At 37.4% G+C, this 21,900-nt stretch overlaps 1 protein-coding gene across 1 annotated transcript in view; it reads left to right on the forward strand.

Moving 5' to 3' along the window:
* Window positions 1-21,900, forward strand: part of ARID2 (AT-rich interaction domain 2) — an 88,471-nt gene that overhangs the window by 19,179 nt on the left and 47,392 nt on the right. The window contains exons 4-12 of the mRNA XM_008054622.2: window positions 2,828-2,894; window positions 2,983-3,233; window positions 3,560-3,656; window positions 3,745-3,954; window positions 5,787-5,954; window positions 14,691-14,772; window positions 17,529-17,663; window positions 18,341-18,537; window positions 18,796-21,653. Coding sequence (XP_008052813.1) covers window positions 2,828-2,894; window positions 2,983-3,233; window positions 3,560-3,656; window positions 3,745-3,954; window positions 5,787-5,954; window positions 14,691-14,772; window positions 17,529-17,663; window positions 18,341-18,537; window positions 18,796-21,653 — 4,065 coding nt within the window. The remainder of the gene's footprint in view (window positions 1-2,827; window positions 2,895-2,982; window positions 3,234-3,559; window positions 3,657-3,744; window positions 3,955-5,786; window positions 5,955-14,690; window positions 14,773-17,528; window positions 17,664-18,340; window positions 18,538-18,795; window positions 21,654-21,900) is intronic.

Below are 21,900 nucleotides of genomic sequence, written 5' to 3' on the forward strand. Positions count from 1 at the left end.
TCTTACCATTCTTAATTTCAGTTGTTTTTTGGCTTGGCATTGTGCAGTTTGACCATATATATGTATAGCTTAGTAACCATATATGTATAGCTTAGTACTTAGTAATAGACTCAAGGCACTCCCCTGCAGATTCATGGTCCTTTTTCTTTGCATAGCCCCTCCTTTTTTGCAAATTTGCTCTCAAACTCTAGCTGCCTTAGCTTTGCTGAATTCTGATCAGTATCATCAGCTGAGCAATTGCTATAATCTCTTGGGTTTTTCTTCCCTATGCCTTTGTCTAGAAATAATGTCCAAGTAGAAATATGGAGCAGTTTGGGTTTACCTTATTTGTTTCCCTTGTTCAATGATTATCTTGTACTACCTGTTTTCCAAACTCTGAAAATAGTTTTTTCATCCACATTAGTATATGGTAGAATGACTACTCTAGTACCAGTTATTCCATTATGGCCTAAACAAAAGTCATTTGAAAGCATGTTTTCTAAATTTTAAATTTACTTAAGTTTTCACCCCATAAGACTTTTTTTTTAGTGTTTTACTCATTAGGTATTTATTTTGGCTTAACCACATTTACCTTTTTCATGTATTCTTGACTTCAGGTTTGTGGATAATGAGTTTTTGTAGTCTTTCATTTGTCAGAAAACATCTTTATTTCATCTTCAGTTTTGAATAACAATTTCATTGTATAAAAATTCTAAATTGGCAGATGTTACGTTCTGTCGTCGTTTTTTGGCTTTCATTATTTGTTACAAAGTCTGTTGCTGTGTTAATTGTTGTCCTTTTAAAGTTTTTCTATTCTTTTTATCTATGCTTACTATTTTTCTGTTCATTTCTCAGGAGTTTTATTATGTTTATTATGTTTCCTGGACTTTGTTGTGTTTCTTAATTCTGTAGGTTGACATCTTACCATAGGTTTAGAAAATTCTCTGCCCTACATCTTCACATATTATACCTGCCCATTTTCTCTCTTTCTTCAGATACTCCAATTATTTGTATGTTGGACCTTTTCACTATATGTTTTATGTCTCAAATTCTTTTTTCTGTTTATCTTTTTGTTTGTTTATATTTGAAACTTGTTGTTTTCTTGCCCTCTTTTTCAGTTCACTAATTTTCCTCTTGAGTTGTATCTAATCAGTTTTTAGACCTATCCATTGAATTCATAATTTCAGTTCTTATTGTTTTTTAGTTCTAGAAATTTTTAATTCTTTCTTTAAGGTTTCATCTCTTTGCCAAAAATTTGGTTTTTATTTTTTGGTCATTTTAAGTTCTATGTCTAATGTTGTTACCAAAATACCAGGGGTTCAGTTGGAGTCCTGTTGCTCACTGTACAGAAAGTCAGTCATTGAGCTGAGTGTTGCCAGAGAAGAAGGCTTTTAATTTGGGTGATACCAGCCAGGGGGAATGAGAGATTCCCTCTCAGCTATTTCTTCCAGTACCACCGAAGTCTAGGCTTTATATAGTGCAGCAGGAGTTAGGGAGGGGTCAGGAAGAGTAGAGGGTAGATAGGAATTGGGGATATTTAAGGAAGAGGAGTTAGTAAACAGGATTAGGGAGGAGTAAGGAAGAGGAGTTGCCAGACTGGAGGCCTCTGGCATCTCCTTGTCTGGATATGGTTTTTGAGTTTCAGTTTCTTGATACTCTATTTCCTGAGAAAGGAACTCAGGTAAGATGAATGTAAATTTCAAACTTGAAGACCAGGAGCATCAATTATTATGTTTATTTAAAGAGAAACTGTAACCATTCATTCTTTGGAGAAGTTGGACCAGTTTCAATATCTTTAATATTTGAAATCCTATGGCCCTTTTTTTCTTGAACATTATCTTTTTCTAAAACATGTCTAGTTCTTTTTTGTTGCTACCAAACATTATTATGACTTTTTTGTGCAGTGGATGTGGTCTCATGAAGCCAGTGAACCTCTTTTCAGCTAATAGTTTTAAATACAAAAGAATTTTTATTTCAAAAAATAATTATTTTGAAATATATAAAAACCATAATGTTTAGAAATAAGAGGTGAACTAATAGTCCATATGCTTCTTAATTAGTACATAACAGTTAAGTGACATAGGTAAAGATCATTTTTTATTGATATATCAGCATAAAGACATTTGTTTTTAAGCCCGAAAAAGAATATTAAGCAGTTGGGTGGATTTGGACTCATTGCTTCCCGTATATGGATCCAAAAAACAGTTTGTAGAGTAGAATATAGAAAGCAACTTAAATGTCTAGATTATCAATTTGGGAACACACAAATTCACTACTTGCTACATCTTGGGAGTATCTATAAACAGAAATATCATGACTGTGCAGTTTACAAGTGAGATTAATACTTATTATAATTTTCAAGTACAAGCCATAAGCATTGTTTCTAGGTATTTTTCATAGCTATAAATATGATCTGGAAATATCTGTGATTTATATTGTTGACAATATCAAAAGTACTGCTAATATTACTATAGTTTGTTGCCTAACACTCAGCATTGAAGAAAATGCTAAAGAAATGCACAGTTTCAGTTAGAGTTTAATGAACAAAAAGAAGTCATTTTTTCCCCTATCCGAGTTCACAGATGCTCTCATTTCTTTTACAGACTCTTTAAAGGTCTGTGGCCCCCAAATTAACCCCTGCTCATAAAAAGATGTTTTATTATATATATGTGCCTTGAACTATAGAAAAATCAAGCTTGTATGTCAAAGAACTAAATCTGTAGAATGAAATAGTATCCACATAAACTAAAAAAAGGTAGAAATACTAGTTTCGTTTTGTGACTCTTTTTGAAGTAATAGAATAGTTGTTTCAAATCATCAGTATGAAATGTAATAATTTCTCTTACAGTTTTGGAAAGACATTGTTGATGATAATGAAGTTCGTGACCTCATTTCTGACAGAAACAAGTCTCATGGTAAGTCAGTGAAAGCAAAATTAAATAATTTTGAAGTATCAATAATGGATGACATCTACATAAGTGAAATATATATTTTCTGTTGTAGAAGGTACATCAGGAGAATGGATTTGGGAATCTTTATTTCATCCACCTCGAAAGCTGGGCATTAACGATATTGAAGGACAACGGGTACTTCAGATTGCAGTGATTTTGCGAAATCTTTCCTTTGAGGAGGGCAATGTTAAGCTCTTGGCAGCTAATCGTACCTGTCTTCGTTTCCTATTACTTTCTGCACATAGTCATTTTATTTCTTTAAGGCAATTAGGCCTTGACACATTAGGAAATATTGCAGCTGAGGTAAGCATATGACAGTACCTTAAAATCGTTTTTATAGTTAGCAACATTTATTTTAAAATTTTAGGATGTGGCATTTTATAGTTTGCTATATTTACAGAATATTAAGTGTTTATGTATATTTATTGCTAAAGGTGGTGGTATAGAAGTATCACACATTTTTGTGGAAAAAATAAATATTCGAAATAAATGCTTCAAGTTTTGTGATAACCATTTCCACAATTACATTTTTACAAAGTTATGTAAAATTATCTTTCATTTTTATTAAATTTGAAATACACCACTCTGGAAGAAGCATACCTCAAAAATAATATTTTTCTTTTTTCCAGCTTTTATTAGACCCTGTTGATTTCAAAACTACTCATCTGATGTTTCATACTGTTACAAAATGCCTAATGTCAAGGGATAGATTTTTAAAGATGAGAGGTGAGTGCTCACTTAAGTTTTTATTGTCTCAAGTGAACAAACTTTATCATTTGTTAAAAAACAAATATTATGTGTGTGTATTTTTCAGGCATGGAAATTTTGGGAAATCTTTGCAAAGCAGAAGATAATGGTGTTTTAATTTGTGAATATGTGGATCAGGATTCATACAGAGAGATAATTTGTCATCTCACTTTACCTGATGTGCTGCTTGTAATCTCAACACTTGAGGTGCTATACATGCTCACTGAAATGGGGGATGTCGCTTGCACAAAAATTGCAAAAGTAGAAAAGAGCATAGGTAAGACTGGAACAAAAAACATTTAAATTGTTTTCTTTATTGAGGAAAAACACTTAATATGGTGCTATACAAAACACTTCAATTGATATTTGGGGTTTAGTGTTTTATTCTGAGGAATTTTTACCTTTTAAGACACACTTGTGTATGTGAGCCTTTCTGATTGTTTTAGATGAGCAAGAAACATCTGTCATTGAGAGACTAGGATTATGTGGCTATCAGTAATCCCTATTTATTCTCTTTATGTTGTTACATATCAAAAAACTGAAATTGACAAAATTGCTCTGTCAGACTTCTCTGGGAGCAGGTTTTTCTGTTTCATACAGTCAGCTACTATTATTAAACAAGTAAAGCTAAGTGAAACAAGCTTTTTTCTGTTCCTACAAGTTGCTGCTAGTGGTGAAAGTATCCTTGAAAATTTGTGAACTCACCTCCTTAAGAGTTGTCAATTTTAAATATACTTACTAAATAAGTATATTTTAAATAAGTATATTACTAAATAAGTATATTACTAAATAAGTATATATTACTAAATATTAAATATACTAAAGCATGCCATGTTACTCAGTAATAAAGATGTCTTTGATGGTCATCGGTACTTAAATCAGAGTTAATAAAGATTGAGCTTGAAAAGTGTTATCATTGAGAAATTAAGTCCCATATCAGTGGTTCTTTAATCTGACTACACATCAGAATCACTTGGGAATCTTTTTAAGAATATAAATATGGCCAGGCGGTGGTTCAACCTGTAATCCCAGCACTTCGGGAGGTCGAGGCAAGTGGATGCCTACACCTGCGGATTTGAAACCAATCCAGGCAACTTGGCGAGAGCTCATCTCTACAATAAATAAAAAATTAGCCGGGCGTGGTAGTGCATGCCTATAGTTCTGGCTACTTGGAAGGCTGAGGTGGAAGGATTACCTGAGCTCAGCAGGTTTACGCTGAGGTGGCTGTGAGTGTGCTACTGCACTCCAGCCTGGGCAACAGAGTGAGACTCCAACTTAAAAAATATATATAGATAGATTGATATTTAGCCCTCACTTCAGAGTTACTAAATCAGTATTCCAAGATTGAGCCTAAAAGTCTTTTTTTATTTTATTTTTATTTTTTGAGTTGGAGTCTCACTCTATCACCCAGTCTGGAGGGCAGTGGCACGCCTCTTGGCCACCACAGCCTCAACCTGCTGGGCTTCAGCGATCCTTCTGCCTCAGCCTTCCAAGTAGCCGGAACTACAGGTATGTGCTACCATGCCCAGCTAAGTTTTTTGATTTGTTGTAGAGACAAGGTCTCTCCAAGTTACCCGGGTAGTTCTCGAACCCGCAGGCTCAGGCAATCCACTTGCCTTGGCCTCCCAAAGTGCTGGGATTATAGGCTGAGCCACCGAGCCCGGCCTAAAAGTATTTTTTTAAAAGATACATAGGTGATTCTGATGTATCATGGCCAAATTCTTGAGAAGCAGTATGCTCTACAAAAGGGATCCCCAACCTCCAGGCTGCTTACCAGTATGGTTTCAAGGCCCGTTAGGTACCAGGCTACACAGCAGGAGGTGAATGGCAAGCAAGCAGAGCTTCGGCTCCTGTCAGCATCAGATTCTCATAGGAGAGCAAATCCTATTGTGAACTGTGTGTGTGAAGGATCTAGCTTGCGTACTCCTTATGAGAATCTGATGCCTGATAATGCCCTCCACTACCCCCCAGTCTGTGGAAAAATTATCTTCCACAAAACCAATGCCTGATGCCAAAAAAGTTGAGGACTGCTGCTCTTTAACGTGTTCACCAATGATGTCATTGTTTTACATTATTGACTAATAACTATTGTTTTTAAATTAATTTTAGACATGTTAGTGTGTCTGGTTTCTATGGATATTCAGATGTTTGGCCCTGATGCACTAGCTGCAGTAAAACTGGTTGAGCATCCAAGTTCCAGTCATCAAGTTCTATCTGAAATTAGGCCACAAGCTGTGGAGCAAGTCCAAACCCAGACCCATGTAGCATCTGCCCCAGGTTAGTGTTTTTACATATTATTTTCCATCATGGTTATGGAGTATAAGATTTAATACTAAGGATAAGTTTTAATATGTAGTACAAGGGAACTGATATTTTACAGTAGAGTAGGCCAAAGAAGAATTTAGGCATGTACTCTGATTTTTTAGATATTATACATTCTGGGAGTAGTAAGATCAAAGTGAGGACAGAGGAAGAATAGTATAATAAGGAAACAAAGTTGGGAAAGATTCAGTTATGAACAATAAGTGCCCTAGTGGCCTCTTCTTTGTGATTTTTGTCTTGGGAAATCGACATACTATGAATAGGTTAATAACATATTACCTTGTAGTTTTAGGTGAGCATCAGGATACATAATACACCTAGCACCCCTAAATCTTGGACCCAACACCACAGACTCAGAGCCTAGCAGCAGACACATGCATATATGTAATATATACACACATACAAACCTGTGTACCTGAATTTGCGTACTCTTCCTAGGGTCCCTTGACTCAATGCTGTTTAACTCAACTGTTACTATAGTGCAGACATGTCTAATGACCAGCCTTTTCTTCAGTCCTTGAATTTCTTTATCCTGGCTCATTATGAGTCATCATTTTTATATTTTAGCACTTTCAGCCGTTTTGTAGAGAACTTTCGCTACCTTTGTTTGTTCTGACAATCCATCTTTCATTTCATCTGTCCTTTCACATCCTACCCACCCACCTCTGCTGTCCCCAAGACATGTCTCTTTCTTTGTGTATTTTGAAAGAAGGATGGAATTTCTTGAGCTTCTTACTCCTTCACTTAGAAATGTATTAGCATCTGAATTCCTTCCACTTCTACTTCAGTTTGTCTTACAAAGAGTTGCTTATTTCTTCTGAATCCTGTGCTCTGGATATCAGTCTTTCCCATCTCTTTGGTTCCATATCTTAAACCTATCTTTCTTTCCTTCCTCACAATCCCCAAACCAAAAATTTTATTGTCCTAATCTTTAGCTATTACATTCCTCTGTTCACCAAATCGTATCGAGTCATCCTGAATACCCTGATCCCTTGAACTGCTAGTTTTTGTGATTCAGTTCAGACTCTGATCTTCTCTCCAGGTGTTTTCCTTACATTATTTTGTAGTTTCAGTCTCTCTTTTACTTTAACTCATAGTATTAAATTATTTGCTCTATTTATGCAATACCACCTGTTTTTATTCTCCTTATGTCCTAATGTATACAAGTAGAGTTGTATCACATGTTCACTTAACTTACTTGAATCTACCTAACAGAAGAGGTCAAGAAATAGAAGGTACAAAATAGGTAATTTTGACTGCCAGTCTACTCAGTTAGCTTTCACAGGTATAGATGTTACATAGCCAATGCATATGGGGGAATCTTGTTAGCATATTAATGGTTTCTCAACTTTGACAAATAAATGAAACAGTTTATGTTGCTAGTTAAGTGTCTGGTGGTTTGGATATGTTTTTATCATCAAAGATGAAAGTGAATATTAACTTAATTGAGGGTCATAAAGAAACAGTAGAGGAATTGATAAATTGCCAGTGAGTACACTGAACTGTAATGGATCATTTGAGAACTATTCAAGAGTGATTTTGATGAAGATTATTTTTGCTATATGGCTTAACAGTTTACTTGACTTCAATAAATGATAGGTAAACCTATTTCTCAACCTAAGATTTGGTCCTCATTTGGCAAATGGACATATTTAACATTGAGAGTTTGTGACTTGTTCGTTTATGCAGTAATTCATTGATAGAGATGGGAATGGGCCTCTAGGGACCAAAAAGAATTACTTTTGAGCTGGAGAGCACTTTATCACTTAATGTTTTCCCTGATTGACAATTTTCAGTTGTGTGATGAGTTGTCCTTTGTGGTTGGTCTCTGCTCCCTCTCCATAGTTCAGTGCTGCTCTCTTATGGAATGGTCATCTTCAACCTTTTTCATCACTTCCTTCATCCCTATGAAAACTTTATAAACTTTCACTTTGCAGGTTGACATATGAATTTCATCATAATTTGAATGGTTGCAAAGAATATATTTTCATGTTGTATGTTAAACTAAAATTTTAAAATAAAATAGTTATGCTTTTTTAAATCCAGTAGAATCTTGGTACCATCATTCATTTTTAAAAAAATACACGGCCGGGCTCAGTGGCTCAGCCTGTAATCCCGCGCCTTTGGGAGGCTGAGGTGAGTGGATTGCCTGAGCCCGTGGGTTCGAGACCCGCCTGGGCAGCGAGACCTCATTTCTACAATAAATCAAAAAATCAGCTGGGTGTGGTAGCGCATGCCTGTAATTCCGCCTGCTTGGAAGGCTGAGGCAGAAGGATTGCCGGAGCCCAGCAGGTCGAGGCTGCGGTAGCCGGGAGCAGCCACTGCACTGCAGTCTGGGCGACAGAGTGAGACTCCAACTCAAAAAAAAAAAAAAAAAAATACAAACTCTGTAACATCAGAAATTTTGCAATTTTCTGGTTTCACCTTGAACTCATTCTAGTATCTTAACAGAATTTTATCCTAGTGCAATATATTTTGTTTGAAATTATTTTATTCATCACCCCATCACTTGTTTTAGCTATAAAATGGACACTTTAAAGTTTTTCCGTTCCTTATTATTCTATAAAGTCCTAAGTGCTTAAATTTTTATTTTATCATTACAGACTTTAGTAATAAACATATCAAATAATAGTAACTACATTAAAAGGTCTTACAAATAACTATTAAACAGAAAGCAAAATTGTTGGAAGTATATCTCTTAGTAAGATGGATGGGAATTTTTTCCCCTGCTTCTCTAGAAGCTATTAATCCAGTGTATTTCTTAATGAATATTACTTACTGCTAGAATGAAACTGGAATCAGCATCAATTATATCCTTGTTTTCCCTTTTTACAATTGTCAGTTGAAAAATCTAGCTCAAGTCAATAAATAGATAAGGATAGAATTTATAGTTCTTTGGCCTTCTTTAGAATTATCCAAAAAGTATTAAACTTATTTTAAATGATCACCTGACAACTTGAGTTCTACTTTGTTTTTGTTGAAATCAGAGAATTAAGTACCCCGCCTGCCGCCTGCAAGAGTATTTGTTGCCCAGTCATTAGTCTCTTTTTTTTTTGAGTTGGACTCTCACTCTGTTGCCCAGACTGGAGTACAGTGGCCGCTACCGGCCACCGCAGCCTCGACCTGCTGGGCTCCGGCAATCCTTTCGCCTCAGCCTTCCAAGCAGTCGGAATTACAGGCATGCGCTACCACGCCCGGCTGATTTTTTGATTTATTGTAGTTTTAAACCCTTTGTACTCGGATGCCCCCTCTGAGGGGACTTTGTAAATCTAGCAAGCTACTCAGTTATTTCCTCTCAGGGGACATAGATTGCAGGTGATTATACGGGACAAACTTATGCCAGCACAACTTTTTTAAAAAATGTATGTTTCCTTGAAATTTTCCATTCAAATTGCATAAAAAAGCAAATAAAGAGGTGGAATAGATACTGAGATATGATCAATCAGTTGAAAAGTGGTTTTCAGAAATTACAAGTGTATCCTTCCATATCTTCTTCCACAGATTGGACAATAAGTTACATTTTAATAATGTGGGAGGAAGAAAACCAGAATAGAAAAACACCAGGTGGCAGACCTCAAACAAATTACTATTGTACAGCATGTGTCAATAAACCTGCAATGCATGTCAGTGACTTTCACATTTTCACACACTAGAAAAATATAAGATTTAAAATTTTGTCATAAATAAATTCCTCGATGTCCAAAATTCCATTATAAGCTAAACATATTTACGATAAAATAATTGGTTCCAACACTATGCTATTTAATACGAAGTAATTCGTGTTTTTCACTATTACGTTAAAAAAAGTGCAGTTGAGTTGCAAGTAGGTGATCTGTGAGATGTCTCCGAGTGCAAAGGGTTAGAGTTTCTGGAAAATACATCTAAAAGATACTAATAAGATACAACTGTAAATTATACTTGCTATTCTTATACTTAGCTCCTTGATTAACCTAATATATTCAAGAAGTTTTAGCACAGTGGTTCTCAAACTTTTGAAGGTGCATCAGAATCATCTGACGAACTTCTTAAAACACAGATTTCTGGGCTCCATACCCCGAATTTCTGAGTGAGGTGGGACTGGGACTTTTGATTTCTTATAAGTTCCTATGAGAGGTGATGCTGCAGGTAGCAGGACTATACTTTTGAGGACTACTGGATTAGGAAAATTGAAGTATTGTTTAATTTAAGACCAGTACAATGTATCTGATGTTTATAAAGTGATTTTTATTATGTTCTTTGAATATATTTTTGTGAAAACCTTGTCACTGCAGACTTACCTCATTCAATTTATGGAAATTCTTTGCCACATAACTGATAAAGGTAGTTTATATCATCAAAAGTTTGCTGCTTAATCAGGCTCTGTTACTTGGGAAAAGTGCTTTTTTTTTTTTTTTGAGTTGGAGTCTCATTTTGTCACCCAGGCTGGAGGGCAGTGGCATGCTCCCATCCACTGCAGCCTCGACCTGCTGGGCTCAAGTCATCCTTCCACCTCAGCCTTCCAGGTAGCTGGAACTACAGGCACACGCCACCATGCCCGGCTAATTTTTTCATTTATTGTAAAGATGAGGACTTACCAAGTTGCCCAGGCTGGTCTCGAACTTATGGGCTCAGGCAGTCCTCTCACCTCGACCTCCCAAAGTGCTGGGATTATAGGCATGAGCCACCGCGCCAGGCTCAATTTGTTTTTCAATTCAATAAAGTATGTTCATATGAAGGGGACCCCAGAAACCAGAAATTATCTTTTGGAGGGCGGGTCCCTTGTAGCACAGGCTTTCCCCAGTAGGTAAGTGTTCTAGGAACCCACTGACATCAGTATACCAGCTAGTGTTGTTTTGAGAGGCTGTGTTTGACTTAAGTGAATTTTTCGTGGGGATTCTTTCAATACCTTTGCCCATTTCATGGTAGGTGATTTATGAGCACACCTGTCTATACCGTACTGAGTGTTAAGCAGTAGTTGAGAAGGCAAGGACATCAAAAAATGGCATGTCTACCTTGCCCCACTATCTCTTTTCACCTAGTCTTGCCCTGGGCAATTTTTTTGTTGTTGGTTTCTCCAGATGAAAAAAGTTCTCAAAGAGAAACATGTTGCCATGTGGACGGCATCAAACTGATGAGTTCAAAACTGTTTTTGAGCAGTGGAAAAAGCACCTTGATAGGTGTATTGCATCAAACAGAGAGTATTTTGAAGGTGACTGAAGTTTAAACATAAAAGAATAGGCTGGGCTCAGTGGCTCAGCCTGTAATCCCAGTACTTTGGGAGGCCGAGACGAGAAGATTGCTTGAGCCCCCACGGGTTTGAGACCAGCCCAGGAAACTTGGCAAGACCTCATCTCTATAATAAATAAAAAATTAGCCAGCCATGGTAGCATGCGCCTGTAGTTCTGAGGTGGAAGGATTGCCTGAGCCCAGCAGGTTGATGCTGGGGTGGCCCTAAGCATGCCACTGCACTGCAGCCTGGGCGATGGAGTGAGACGCCAACTCAAAAAACAAAAAAAAACCATGTAAGAATAAATACACAATTTTTAATAAATAAATTGTGAAGTTTTTGGGGGGTCCCCCTCAAATATGTTACTATGAAAACTTTCCTTCAGAATTCTAAGGGTTAAACTTGCCTTGGATTTGTTGTCTGAATAAGATTCCACTACTTTCTGTATTACTTTAAAATACTTTGTGTGCTTTGCCTACACAAGATTCTGCCTTAGAAGTAATGCATTCCTTGACAGTAGTTGAGAAGGCAAGGACATGAAGCAAGATTGTTATTACTCTATAATATATCTGATTCAGAACACACCACAGGGCCAAAATACCCAATTTCTAATGGCCCAACTTTACCCTTAACTATAATATATTAAACACTGGGCTTGACAGGAAGCTCTACAATAATACTTTGGTTAAGAGGCTTTGTGAACACTAATGTTTCTAAGTCTCATTTTGGTGTTCCAGAGGTTTTTAAACTGTAACAGTAATAATAGTTATCATTTTTATAATACTTACTTTGTGCCAGGCATTGTTTTTTTGTTGTTTTTTTAAAGCAGGATTTATTGAGAGGACAGAAAAACTCCCACAGTGGGAGGGGACCGGAGGGGGTTGCCCCCAGGCATTGTTTTAGGTGATTTAAATATAAACTCCTTTAGTCTCATAACAACCTATGAAGTAGGTGGACTGTTATTTTCCCCCATTTTATAGACAGAGAAGTTAAGTAATTTGCCCAAGATTACACAGCTAGTGAGTGATAGAATTCTCTGGCTCTAGATTTTTATGCATTTAACCATAATGAATAATACTGTAGTGCTATCAAAGATGGGTGAGGGTTCAGTCTTTTTATTCCAAAACAGGAGAACAACAGTTATCAAAGAGGAGGTAGTATTCTCAGACAAAGCAATTTTAGGAAGAATACATACAGAAGTTGAGTTTTGGGAAATTGATTCCTTTCAAAGTATAGGTGCCTTTGTATCATTTGGAATGTCTTCAGGTATCTTGTGGGCAGTGCTTCTCAGTTTGTAGCTACTTTTTGTCATAATTATATGCTTCCAGTTTAAATTCTTTATTATGACTTTAATAATTTCTTCTTTTTGCAGTGTTTACAAGGATCCTTACAAGTTCATCATAATTTCTAATGTTTCATAAAATCGGTTGTTAATTGATTTAGGAGATTTCAGTCTGAGTAGGGTATACTCTTTCTTTTTTTTTGGAGTTGGAGTCTCACTCTATTGCCCAGACTGGAGTGCAGTGGCATGCTCCTGGCCACTGCAGCCTCTACCTGCTGGGCTCCAGCGATCCTTTTGCTTCAGCCTTCCAAGTAGCTGGAACTACAGGTGCACGCTACCATGCCTGCCTAATTTTTTGATTTATTGTAGAGATGAGGTCTCACCAAGTTGCCCAGGCGGGTCTCGAACCCGCGGGCTCAGGCAATCCACTCACCTCAGCCTCCCAAAGCACAGGATTACAGGTTGAGCCACCGAACCCAGCTAGGGTATACTCTTTCATGGTGTAAGTGCTGAAGAAAAGGGAAGACAATTTCTACATAGGTTTAGGCCCTGGAAAGTATTTTCTATAAACCACGTTAGAAGGAGAAGAAAAGTTAAACTGAAATTGCTAACAGGAAAAATGATTTTGGTTGTAATTATAACATTCTCTTGAGAAGCAGCATGGCCTCTGAAATGTAGCAGACCTGGATTCAAATTTAACACTTATAAAAGAAGTCTTTCCAACTATACCCAGCTGTGCCATCTCCAGCATGTATTCCTTTGGGAACTTAAATCTCTGAACTTTTGTTTTCTGATCTAAAATAGGAATAATTAAACTTAGATTTTAAAGAATATGAAAATAAATAATGTAAATATAAATGGCTTAGTGCAGAATGAATATTTAAGTGGCTACATTGACTGTTATCCCAAAGAAAGCATGAAGCCCTTGTCAAAAGCCATGATTTACTTCAGCCCGCTCAAAGATTTGCCTGTGTTGTGCAGCTCCTCTAGTTCCAGTAATTATACTACTTTTATATTCTATTATATTTTTCATGTTTTTATGAGTTTCTTTGTAAAATATAATAGAGATGAAAAGATATTCATTTTACTAGAGCTCTTCAATTTACTAGAAAATAATAATTCAGTTATTCACTTTGAAATTTTAAAAATATGTCATCAATGAAATCTTAGAAATTATATGTGTCTTAAGATTAATAGCTAATTTTTTTTTTTTTTTTTGAGTTGAAGTCTCACTCTGTCGCCCAGACTAGAGTGCAGTGGCCACTCCTGGCCACCGCAGCCTCGGCCTGCTGGGCTCTGGCGATCCTTCCGCCTCAGCCTTCTGAGTAGCCGGAATTACAGGCATGCGCCACCACGCCCAGCTGATTTTTTGATTTATTGTAGAGATGAGGTCTTGCTGCTCAGGCGGGTCTCGAACCCGCGGGCTCAGGCAATTCACTCACCTCAGCCTCCCAAAGGCGCGGTATTACAGGCTGAGCCACTGAGCACGGCTCAGCTAATATATTTTTACACAACCATGTTGCTTCTTTTAGGACAGAAAGTATACCTCAAAATTATTATTACAACAGATCTTTTTTTTTTCCCTCCCCAGAAAATATCTATGAGAATTCTTTCTTGAATGTGGGACTTTGAATTAGTTCAGCTTTTGTTCATATTACAAAAATTGTATATATGCCACTTATAGAGTTAACATTAGCCTTTAAATTCAGAAATAATATGGATGATTTAGAAGCTAAAATTTCTGTTGCATTAATTTCTGATATAATTTCTGATGCATTCTACTTCTGGAACTTACTTGTTGAGCTGTGTGACTCTAGGCAAGTTATTTTAATCACTTTGAGCCTTAGTTTTCTTGTCTGTGCCAACCTCACAGAAGAATTAAGATAATATATGTATTTATTTCAGTGTCCAGCCCATGGGAAAAATAAAGTTCATGTTAGCTAAATCATCCATATTATTATTATTTGAATAATTAGAGTGTTGAACAAAGTAGTGCATGTGAAGCTCTAAGATAGTAGCTGGTATAATATGTGCTCCATTATACATTAGTTTTGTTCTCAGTTTTGTATATTTTTATATGTTATACACCTTTTAAAAAGGTATTCATTGTGAATATTAATTGGTTCAGTATCCATGAGCTAAATATGGAGTATAGTGATTAAGCTTTTAAAACTGATGTAGCTAATGTATTTTTTTTTTCAAGCTTCCAGAGCAGTTGTAGCACAGCATGTTGCTCCACCTCCAGGAATAGTGGAAATAGATAGTGAGAAGTTTGCTTGTCAGTGGTAAGTGGTTTATTTCTATTAAGGCTTTATCTTTGGGAAGAATTAAGCAAAGAAAAAAGGAAATGTATTCCACAGTCATCTAGAATGTTTTATTCTGCATTTCTTTTTAGTTAGAGTAGAATATCATTTATACAAAGAAAGGACAACATAAAACTACTTTCTGTATATTGGAATAATGTGAAAGAAAAACAGTATGACTAGAATTTCAGTAAATTGCACTGTTTGGTCCCCTTTTTAAAGCAAAATGTGTGTTAAAAATTTCTTTGACTTAATAGAAAATATGGTTTGTCAGGTTGCAAAATTAGTCCTTATAAATTAATGTTTTATTAAAGCTGAATTGGACTGACTTTAAGAAAATAAAACCAAGTTTAGGTTTTATTGTTACATGTTTCTTCTTTTCCATCTAAAGCAAAACTTATTCAGTGACAGTTAATTTTGTGTGTGTATGAATAGTCAAGGGAAAGTAATCAAACAGAATAGACAGTGTTTTCTACCTTGAACTAATAAGCAACTTGACAATAATATTTTCATGAGATAATTGTGTAGCCATGTCTCAGCCACTTTCTTAAAAAAAAAAACAATAACAACAACAAAAAAAACAAATGTAGAGCTTGTTAAATTTCATTTGTTAAGGATGGTTACCTTGGCATTATTTATGAAGTTCAACTTAATGGACTGAAGTATAAGACTACTTTCCAATGAAATACCACTTTTTAAAATGTCTTGTTTTGATTCCTTTTCTCCCATTCTCTAACATTATTTATTTCTCATTCCATGCTTCTGTCACTCTATGTTTCGTATTTTTGCTGCTTTCATATCTTTGTTCCTATGGCAGTTTTCTCCAGGCTTTCCCTACTTTGCTTAAACCAGGTTTATGGTTTCAGATATCTGTAATTACTTGTTTTTTTTCTCACCTTCTATATTTTTACACATTGGCCCCTTATACTTGAATCTTGTCCAGTAATATTTGGAAATGTTTGCCTTCTATATTGCAACCAAAATGAAGTTTTTTATATCTAGTCTTTTTGAAATCTTGATATAGAGAAGATGATGAAAGTTGGAAAAGAGCCGGGCTCGGTGGCTCAGCCTGTAATCCCGCACCTTTGAGAGGCTGAGATGAGTGGATTGCCTGAGTTCGAGACCCTCCTGGGCAGCCTGGCAAGACCTCATCTCTACAATAAAGAAAAAATTAGCCGGGCGTGGTAGCATGCGCCTGTAGTTCCAGCTACTTGGAAGGCTGAGGCGGAAGGATCGCCGGAGCCCAGCAGGTTGAGGCTGCAGTGGCCGGGAGCGGCCACTGCACTCCAGTCTGGGTGACAGAGTGAGACTCAACTCAAAAAAAAAAAGAAAGTTGGGAAAGAAAAAGTATGTACCACAATCATTATAAAATGTGTCTGTGTTAAGTATAGATGTGGTCTTAAAAATCGCAGATGAACATTTCTGCCAATTCTCGAAGAGAGGGGAAAGAGTCATTTTACATTTACTTTATCATAATTATTGTTTGATTCGGTATATGAGGGGGATCCACAAAAACCCAGAATTTACTTATTAAAAATTGTTTATTCTTACATGTTTAAACCTGAGTCACCTTCAAAGTACTCTCTGTTTGATGCATACACCTATCGATATGCTTTTTCCATGGCTCAAAATAGCTTTTGAACTTACCAGTTTGGATGCCTTTTATTGCTTCTTTTTTCTTTTCACCTCTTTCACATTGGCAAAAAAGAGCCCGGCTCTTTGAAGACTTTTTCATCTGGGGAAACAAAAAAAAAAGTCACTCAGGGCAAGAGTGGGTGAATAGAGAAGGTAGAGTGTGGGGGTCATGCCGTTTTTTGGTCAAAAACTGCTTACCAGTCAGTGAAGTGTGGGCAGGTGTGCCCATAAATTATCCACAATGAAATAGGCAAATATGTTGAAAGAATTTCCAAAAAACAATTCACTGAAGCTGAATGCAGCCTTTCACAACAGTGCTAGCTGGTACACTGATGCCAATGGTTCCTAGAACACTTACCTGTTGGGGAAAGCTGTACTACAAGAGGCCCGCCTTCCAAACATAATTCCGATTTTTTTGGGATCTCCCCTCTTATAAGAAACAACTGTTAAGTTGGCCTTTTATGCATAGATAGTTCTGGAAAGAGTCCTAGAAGGGTAACTAGGTCTCCAATCCTAACTTACAGGTGGAGGTCACTTTGAGAAAAAGATGGAAGTTGAATGAGTTTGTAACGGATTGGCAAATAGAGCATTCTGAAATGGGGGAATGGGGGTATGGAGTATGGGAAGTATAATTATTTGGGGGAGTAGTTGAAAAGCTTGAGTAAGTTTTTTCTGAAAGAATTTGATACAAGAGCCAAGAAAATTTTATCTTTAGTTCAATTTTCCTTACCTCCAATGCAAATAGCTCATAATTGGGAACTTCTCTTATATTATGGTTAGTTTAAGACAGGAACCCAAATAGATAGTCACTGAATAAAATTATTTCTTATACCTTATCTCATTGCGATGTGAACATAGTTTTTATATTTATTGTTAATGATTCTTTTAATACTAAAATAAGTATTATTAAGGAGTTAATGTCTTTTGATTTAATCTTTCAAAACTTAGCATATATTTTTGCTACTAACATGAGATAGTGACATTTTATTAGTAGGTATAATTATTAGTTTATAACACATTGTCTCCAAATAACTTTAGTTTTTATTTGCATACAGACTATTCAATAGTATATTGCATAATACTTAATTTTTCTCCTTTTTTAGGCTGAATGCTCATTTTGAAGTAAATCCAGACTGTTCTGTTTCTCGAGCAGAAATGTATTCTGAATACCTCTCAACTTGCAGTAAATTAGCTCGTGGTGGAATTCTAACATCAACTGGATTTTATAAATGTCTTAGGTAAGATGCATAGTTCTTTATTTAAATAAAGTTTATTTATATCACTTATAGCATCTCTTGCTCTTTTGAGAAAATATCAAAAGTTATTGGTTTCTTTCTTTTTTTTTTTTTTTTTGAGTTGGAGTCTCACTGCCACCCAGACTGGAGTGCAGTGGCCGCTCCCGACCACTGCAGCCTCCACCTGCTGGGCTCCGGCAATCCTTCCACCTCAGCCTTCCAAGTAGCTGGAATTACAGGCATGCGCTACCACGCCCGGCTAATTTTTTTTTTTTTTTTTGATTTGTGGTAGAGATGAGGTCTCACTGCCCAGGTGGGTCTCGAACCCGTAGGCTCAGGCAATCCACTCACCTCAGCCTCCCAAAGGCGCAGGATTACAGGCTGAGCCACCGAGCCCGGCTAGCTATTGGTTTCTTATACTTGGTTAGTTATATACGGTTAGTTACATATTGGTTAGTTATGTGGTAGAATGTTTAAATGCAAACAACACTGTTAATAAATAATAATTTTTAAACTTGGAAGATTAATCTTCTGTATTTCTTTCTTCCCATCCTGCAGAATATCACTTAATGAATCTTACTGGTTTATACATAAGTCACAGTAAATCTACTGCTGCTTTCTAATGTCAGAAGTTAGTGGGATAGTTATCAAAACTTACTGAGTATCTATGTACTTTACAGAACGGTCTTTCCAAATCATACAGTGAAGAGAGTAGAGGATTCCAGTAACAGTGGGCAGGCGCATATTCACGTGGTGGGAGTAAAACGGAGGGCTATACCACTTCCCATTCAGATGTACTATCAGCAGCAACCAGTTTCTACTCCTGTTGTTCGTGTTGATTCTGTTCCTGATGTATCTCCAAGTCCTTCACCTGCAGGTGTTAATTTTTATTGTACTTTAAGTATTATTAATTTAATAATAAAAAATGAAAAATGTATGCTATATACATTTTATATAAATTTTTTGTTTTTCAAGTAGCATTTTTTTATTTGGCATACTATTATATTCATATGATTCAAAATTGTTAGGTGTTAAGTTTTAAAAACTACTTTCTCTTGTGTTAAGTAAAATAATTCCAACCTGCACCATCTCAGTCGTTTCATTTGGAATTTTGCCTTTTTCCCTGTATTTTCAGGAATCCCTCATGGATCACAAACTGTAGGAAACCATTTTCAGAGGACTCCTGTTACCAACCAATCTTCAAATTTGACTGCAACACAAATGTCTTTTCCAGTACAAGGTGTTCATACTGTGGCACAAACTGTTTCAAGAATTCCACCAAATCCTTCAGTTCATACCCACCAGCAGCAAAATGCTCCAGTGACTGTCATTCAAAATAAAGCTCCAATTCCTTGTGAAGTTGTTAAGGCTACAGTAATCCAGAATTCTTTACCCCAAACAGCAGTTCCTGTCAGTATTGCTGTTGGAGGACCTCCACAGAGTTCTGGGGTTCAGAATCACAGTACAGGGCCACAACCTGTTACAGTAGTGAATTCTCAGACATTGCTTCACCATCCATCTGTAATTTCACAACAGTCTCCATTACACACAGTGGTACCAGGACAGATACCTTCAGGCACTCCTGTTACAGTAATTCAGCAAGCTGTCCCACAGAGTCATATATTCGGCAGAGTACAGAACATACCAGCATGTACTTCCACAGTTTCACAGGGTCAACAGTTAATCACCACATCACCCCAGCCTGTGCAGACTTCATCTCAACAGACATCAGCTGGTACCCAGCCACAGGATACTGTTATCATAGCACCTCCACAGTACGTAACAACTTCTGCATCCAATATTGTCTCAGCAACTTCAGTACAGAATTTTCAGGTAGCTACAGGACAAATGGTTACCATTGCTGGTGTCCCAAGTCCACAACCTTCAAGGGTAGGGTTTCAGAACATTGCTCCAAAACCTCTCCCTTCTCAGCAAGTTTCATCAACAGTGGTACAGCAATCTATTCAACAACCACAGCAGCCAACCCAACAAAGTGTAGTGATTGTAAGCCAGCCAGCTCAACAAGGTCAGACTTATGCACCAGCCATTCACCAAATTGTTCTTGCAAATCCAGCATCTCTTCCAGCTGGTCAGACAGTTCAGCTAACTGGACAACCAAACATAACTCCATCTTCTTCACCATCACCTGTTCCAGCCTCTAATAACCAAGTCCCTACTGCCATGTCATCTTCCACCCCTCAATCACAGGGACCACCTCCTACTGTCAGTCAAATGCTATCTGTGAAAAGGCAGCAACAGCAGCAGCATTCACCAGCACCCCCACCACAACAGGTACAAGTACAAGTTCAGCAGCCACAACAAGTACAGATGCAAGTTCAACCTCAGCAAACGAATGCAGGAGTTGGTCAGCCTACTTCTAGTGAGTCAAGTCTGATAAAACAGCTGCTGCTTCCAAAGCGTGGTCCCTCAACGCCAGGTGGTAAGCTTATTCTCCCAGCTCCACAGATTCCTCCCCCTAATAATGCAAGAGCTCCTAGCCCTCAGGTGGTTTACCAAGTGGCCAATAACCAGGCAGCAGGTTTTGGAGTGCAGGGGCAAACTCCAGCTCAGCAACTATTGGTTGGGCAGCAAAATGTTCAGTTGGTCCAAAGTGCAATGCCACCCACAGGGGGAGTACAAACCGTGCCCATCTCGAACTTACAAATATTGCCAGGCCCACTGATCTCAAATAGCCCAGCAACCATTTTTCAAGGAACTTCTGGCAACCAGGTAACCATAACAGTTGTGCCAAATACAAGTTTTGCAACTGCAACTGTGAGTCAGGGAAATGCAGCTCAGCTCATTGCTCCAGCAGGAATTACCATGAGCGGAACACAGACAGGAGTTGGACTTCAGGTGCAAACACTTCCAGCCACTCAAGCATCTCCAGCTGGACAATCATCATGTACTACTGCTACTCCCCCATTCAAAGGTGATAAAATAATTTGCCAAAAGGAGGAGGAAGCAAAGGAAGCAACAGGTTTACATGTTCATGAACGTAAAATTGAAGTCATGGAGAACCCATCCTGCCGACGAGGAACCACAAACACCAGCAATGGGGATACAAAGGAAAATGAAATACAGGTGGGAAGCCTTTTAAATGGGAGAAAGTACAGTGACTCAAGTCTACCTCCTTCAAACTCAGGGAAACTTCAAAGTGAGGCTAATCAGTGCTCACTAATCAGTAATGGGCCATCATTAGAATTTGGCGAGAATGGAGCATCTGGAAAACTGAACTCAGAACAAATGGACATGCAGGATGTCAAAAGCGATTTGAAAAAACCTCTAGTTAATGGCATCTGTGATTTTGATAAAGGAGATGGTTCTCATTTAGGCAGAAACATTCCAAATCACAAAACTTCCAATCATGTAGGAAATGGTGAGATATCTCCGGTGGAATCACAAGGGACTTTAGATGTCACTCAGCAAGATACTGCCAAAGGTGATCAACTAGAAAGAATTTCTAATGGACCTGTATTAACTTTGGGGGGTTCGTCATCTGTGAGCAGTATACAAGAGGCTTCAAATGTGGCAACACAGCAGTTTAGTGGTACTGATTTGCCTAATGGACCTCTAGCTTCAAGTTTGAATTCAGATGTGCCTCAGCAACGCCCAAGTGTAGTTGTCTCACCACATTCTACAGCCTCTGTTATACAGGGGCACCAAATCATAGCAGTTCCCCACTCAGGATCAAGAGTGTCCCATTCTTCTGCCCTATCATCTGACGTTCGGTCTACAAATGGCACAGCAGAATGCAAAACTGTAAAGAGGCCAGCAGAGGATAATGATAGGGAAACAGTCACAGGAATTCCAAATAAAGTAGGAGTTAGAATAGTTACAATCAGTGACCCCAACAATGCTGGCTGCAGTGCAACCATGGTTGCTGTGCCAGCAGGAGCAGATCCAAGCACTGTAGCTAAAGTAGCAATAGAAAGTGCTGCTCAGCAAAAGCAGCAGCATCCACCAACGTACATACAGAATGTGGTCCCACAGGTAAGTCATTCTGCCTTCGCATTTCTCTTACCATGAAAATTCTGGCCTGTAAATATGACTTTAGAGGGAAATACACTGTTTTTCATGCCTCGCTTGAAAAGTTACTTGTATCCCATCACTTATACTCAAGCTTCCTCTTCCTTTTTCTCTGATTTTGTAACATTCAGCAGTTTTTAATTTTATAGACACAAATTAGTAATATTGTAGACCCAAGGAAAAGAAGCAGTCCTTAATCTGTCACTTTTTG

Source organism: Carlito syrichta, unplaced genomic scaffold (genome assembly GCF_000164805.1).
Source record: "Carlito syrichta isolate Samal-C Ts95f unplaced genomic scaffold, Tarsius_syrichta-2.0.1 Scaffold79433, whole genome shotgun sequence".
Lineage (NCBI taxonomy): Eukaryota > Metazoa > Chordata > Mammalia > Primates > Tarsiidae > Carlito > Carlito syrichta.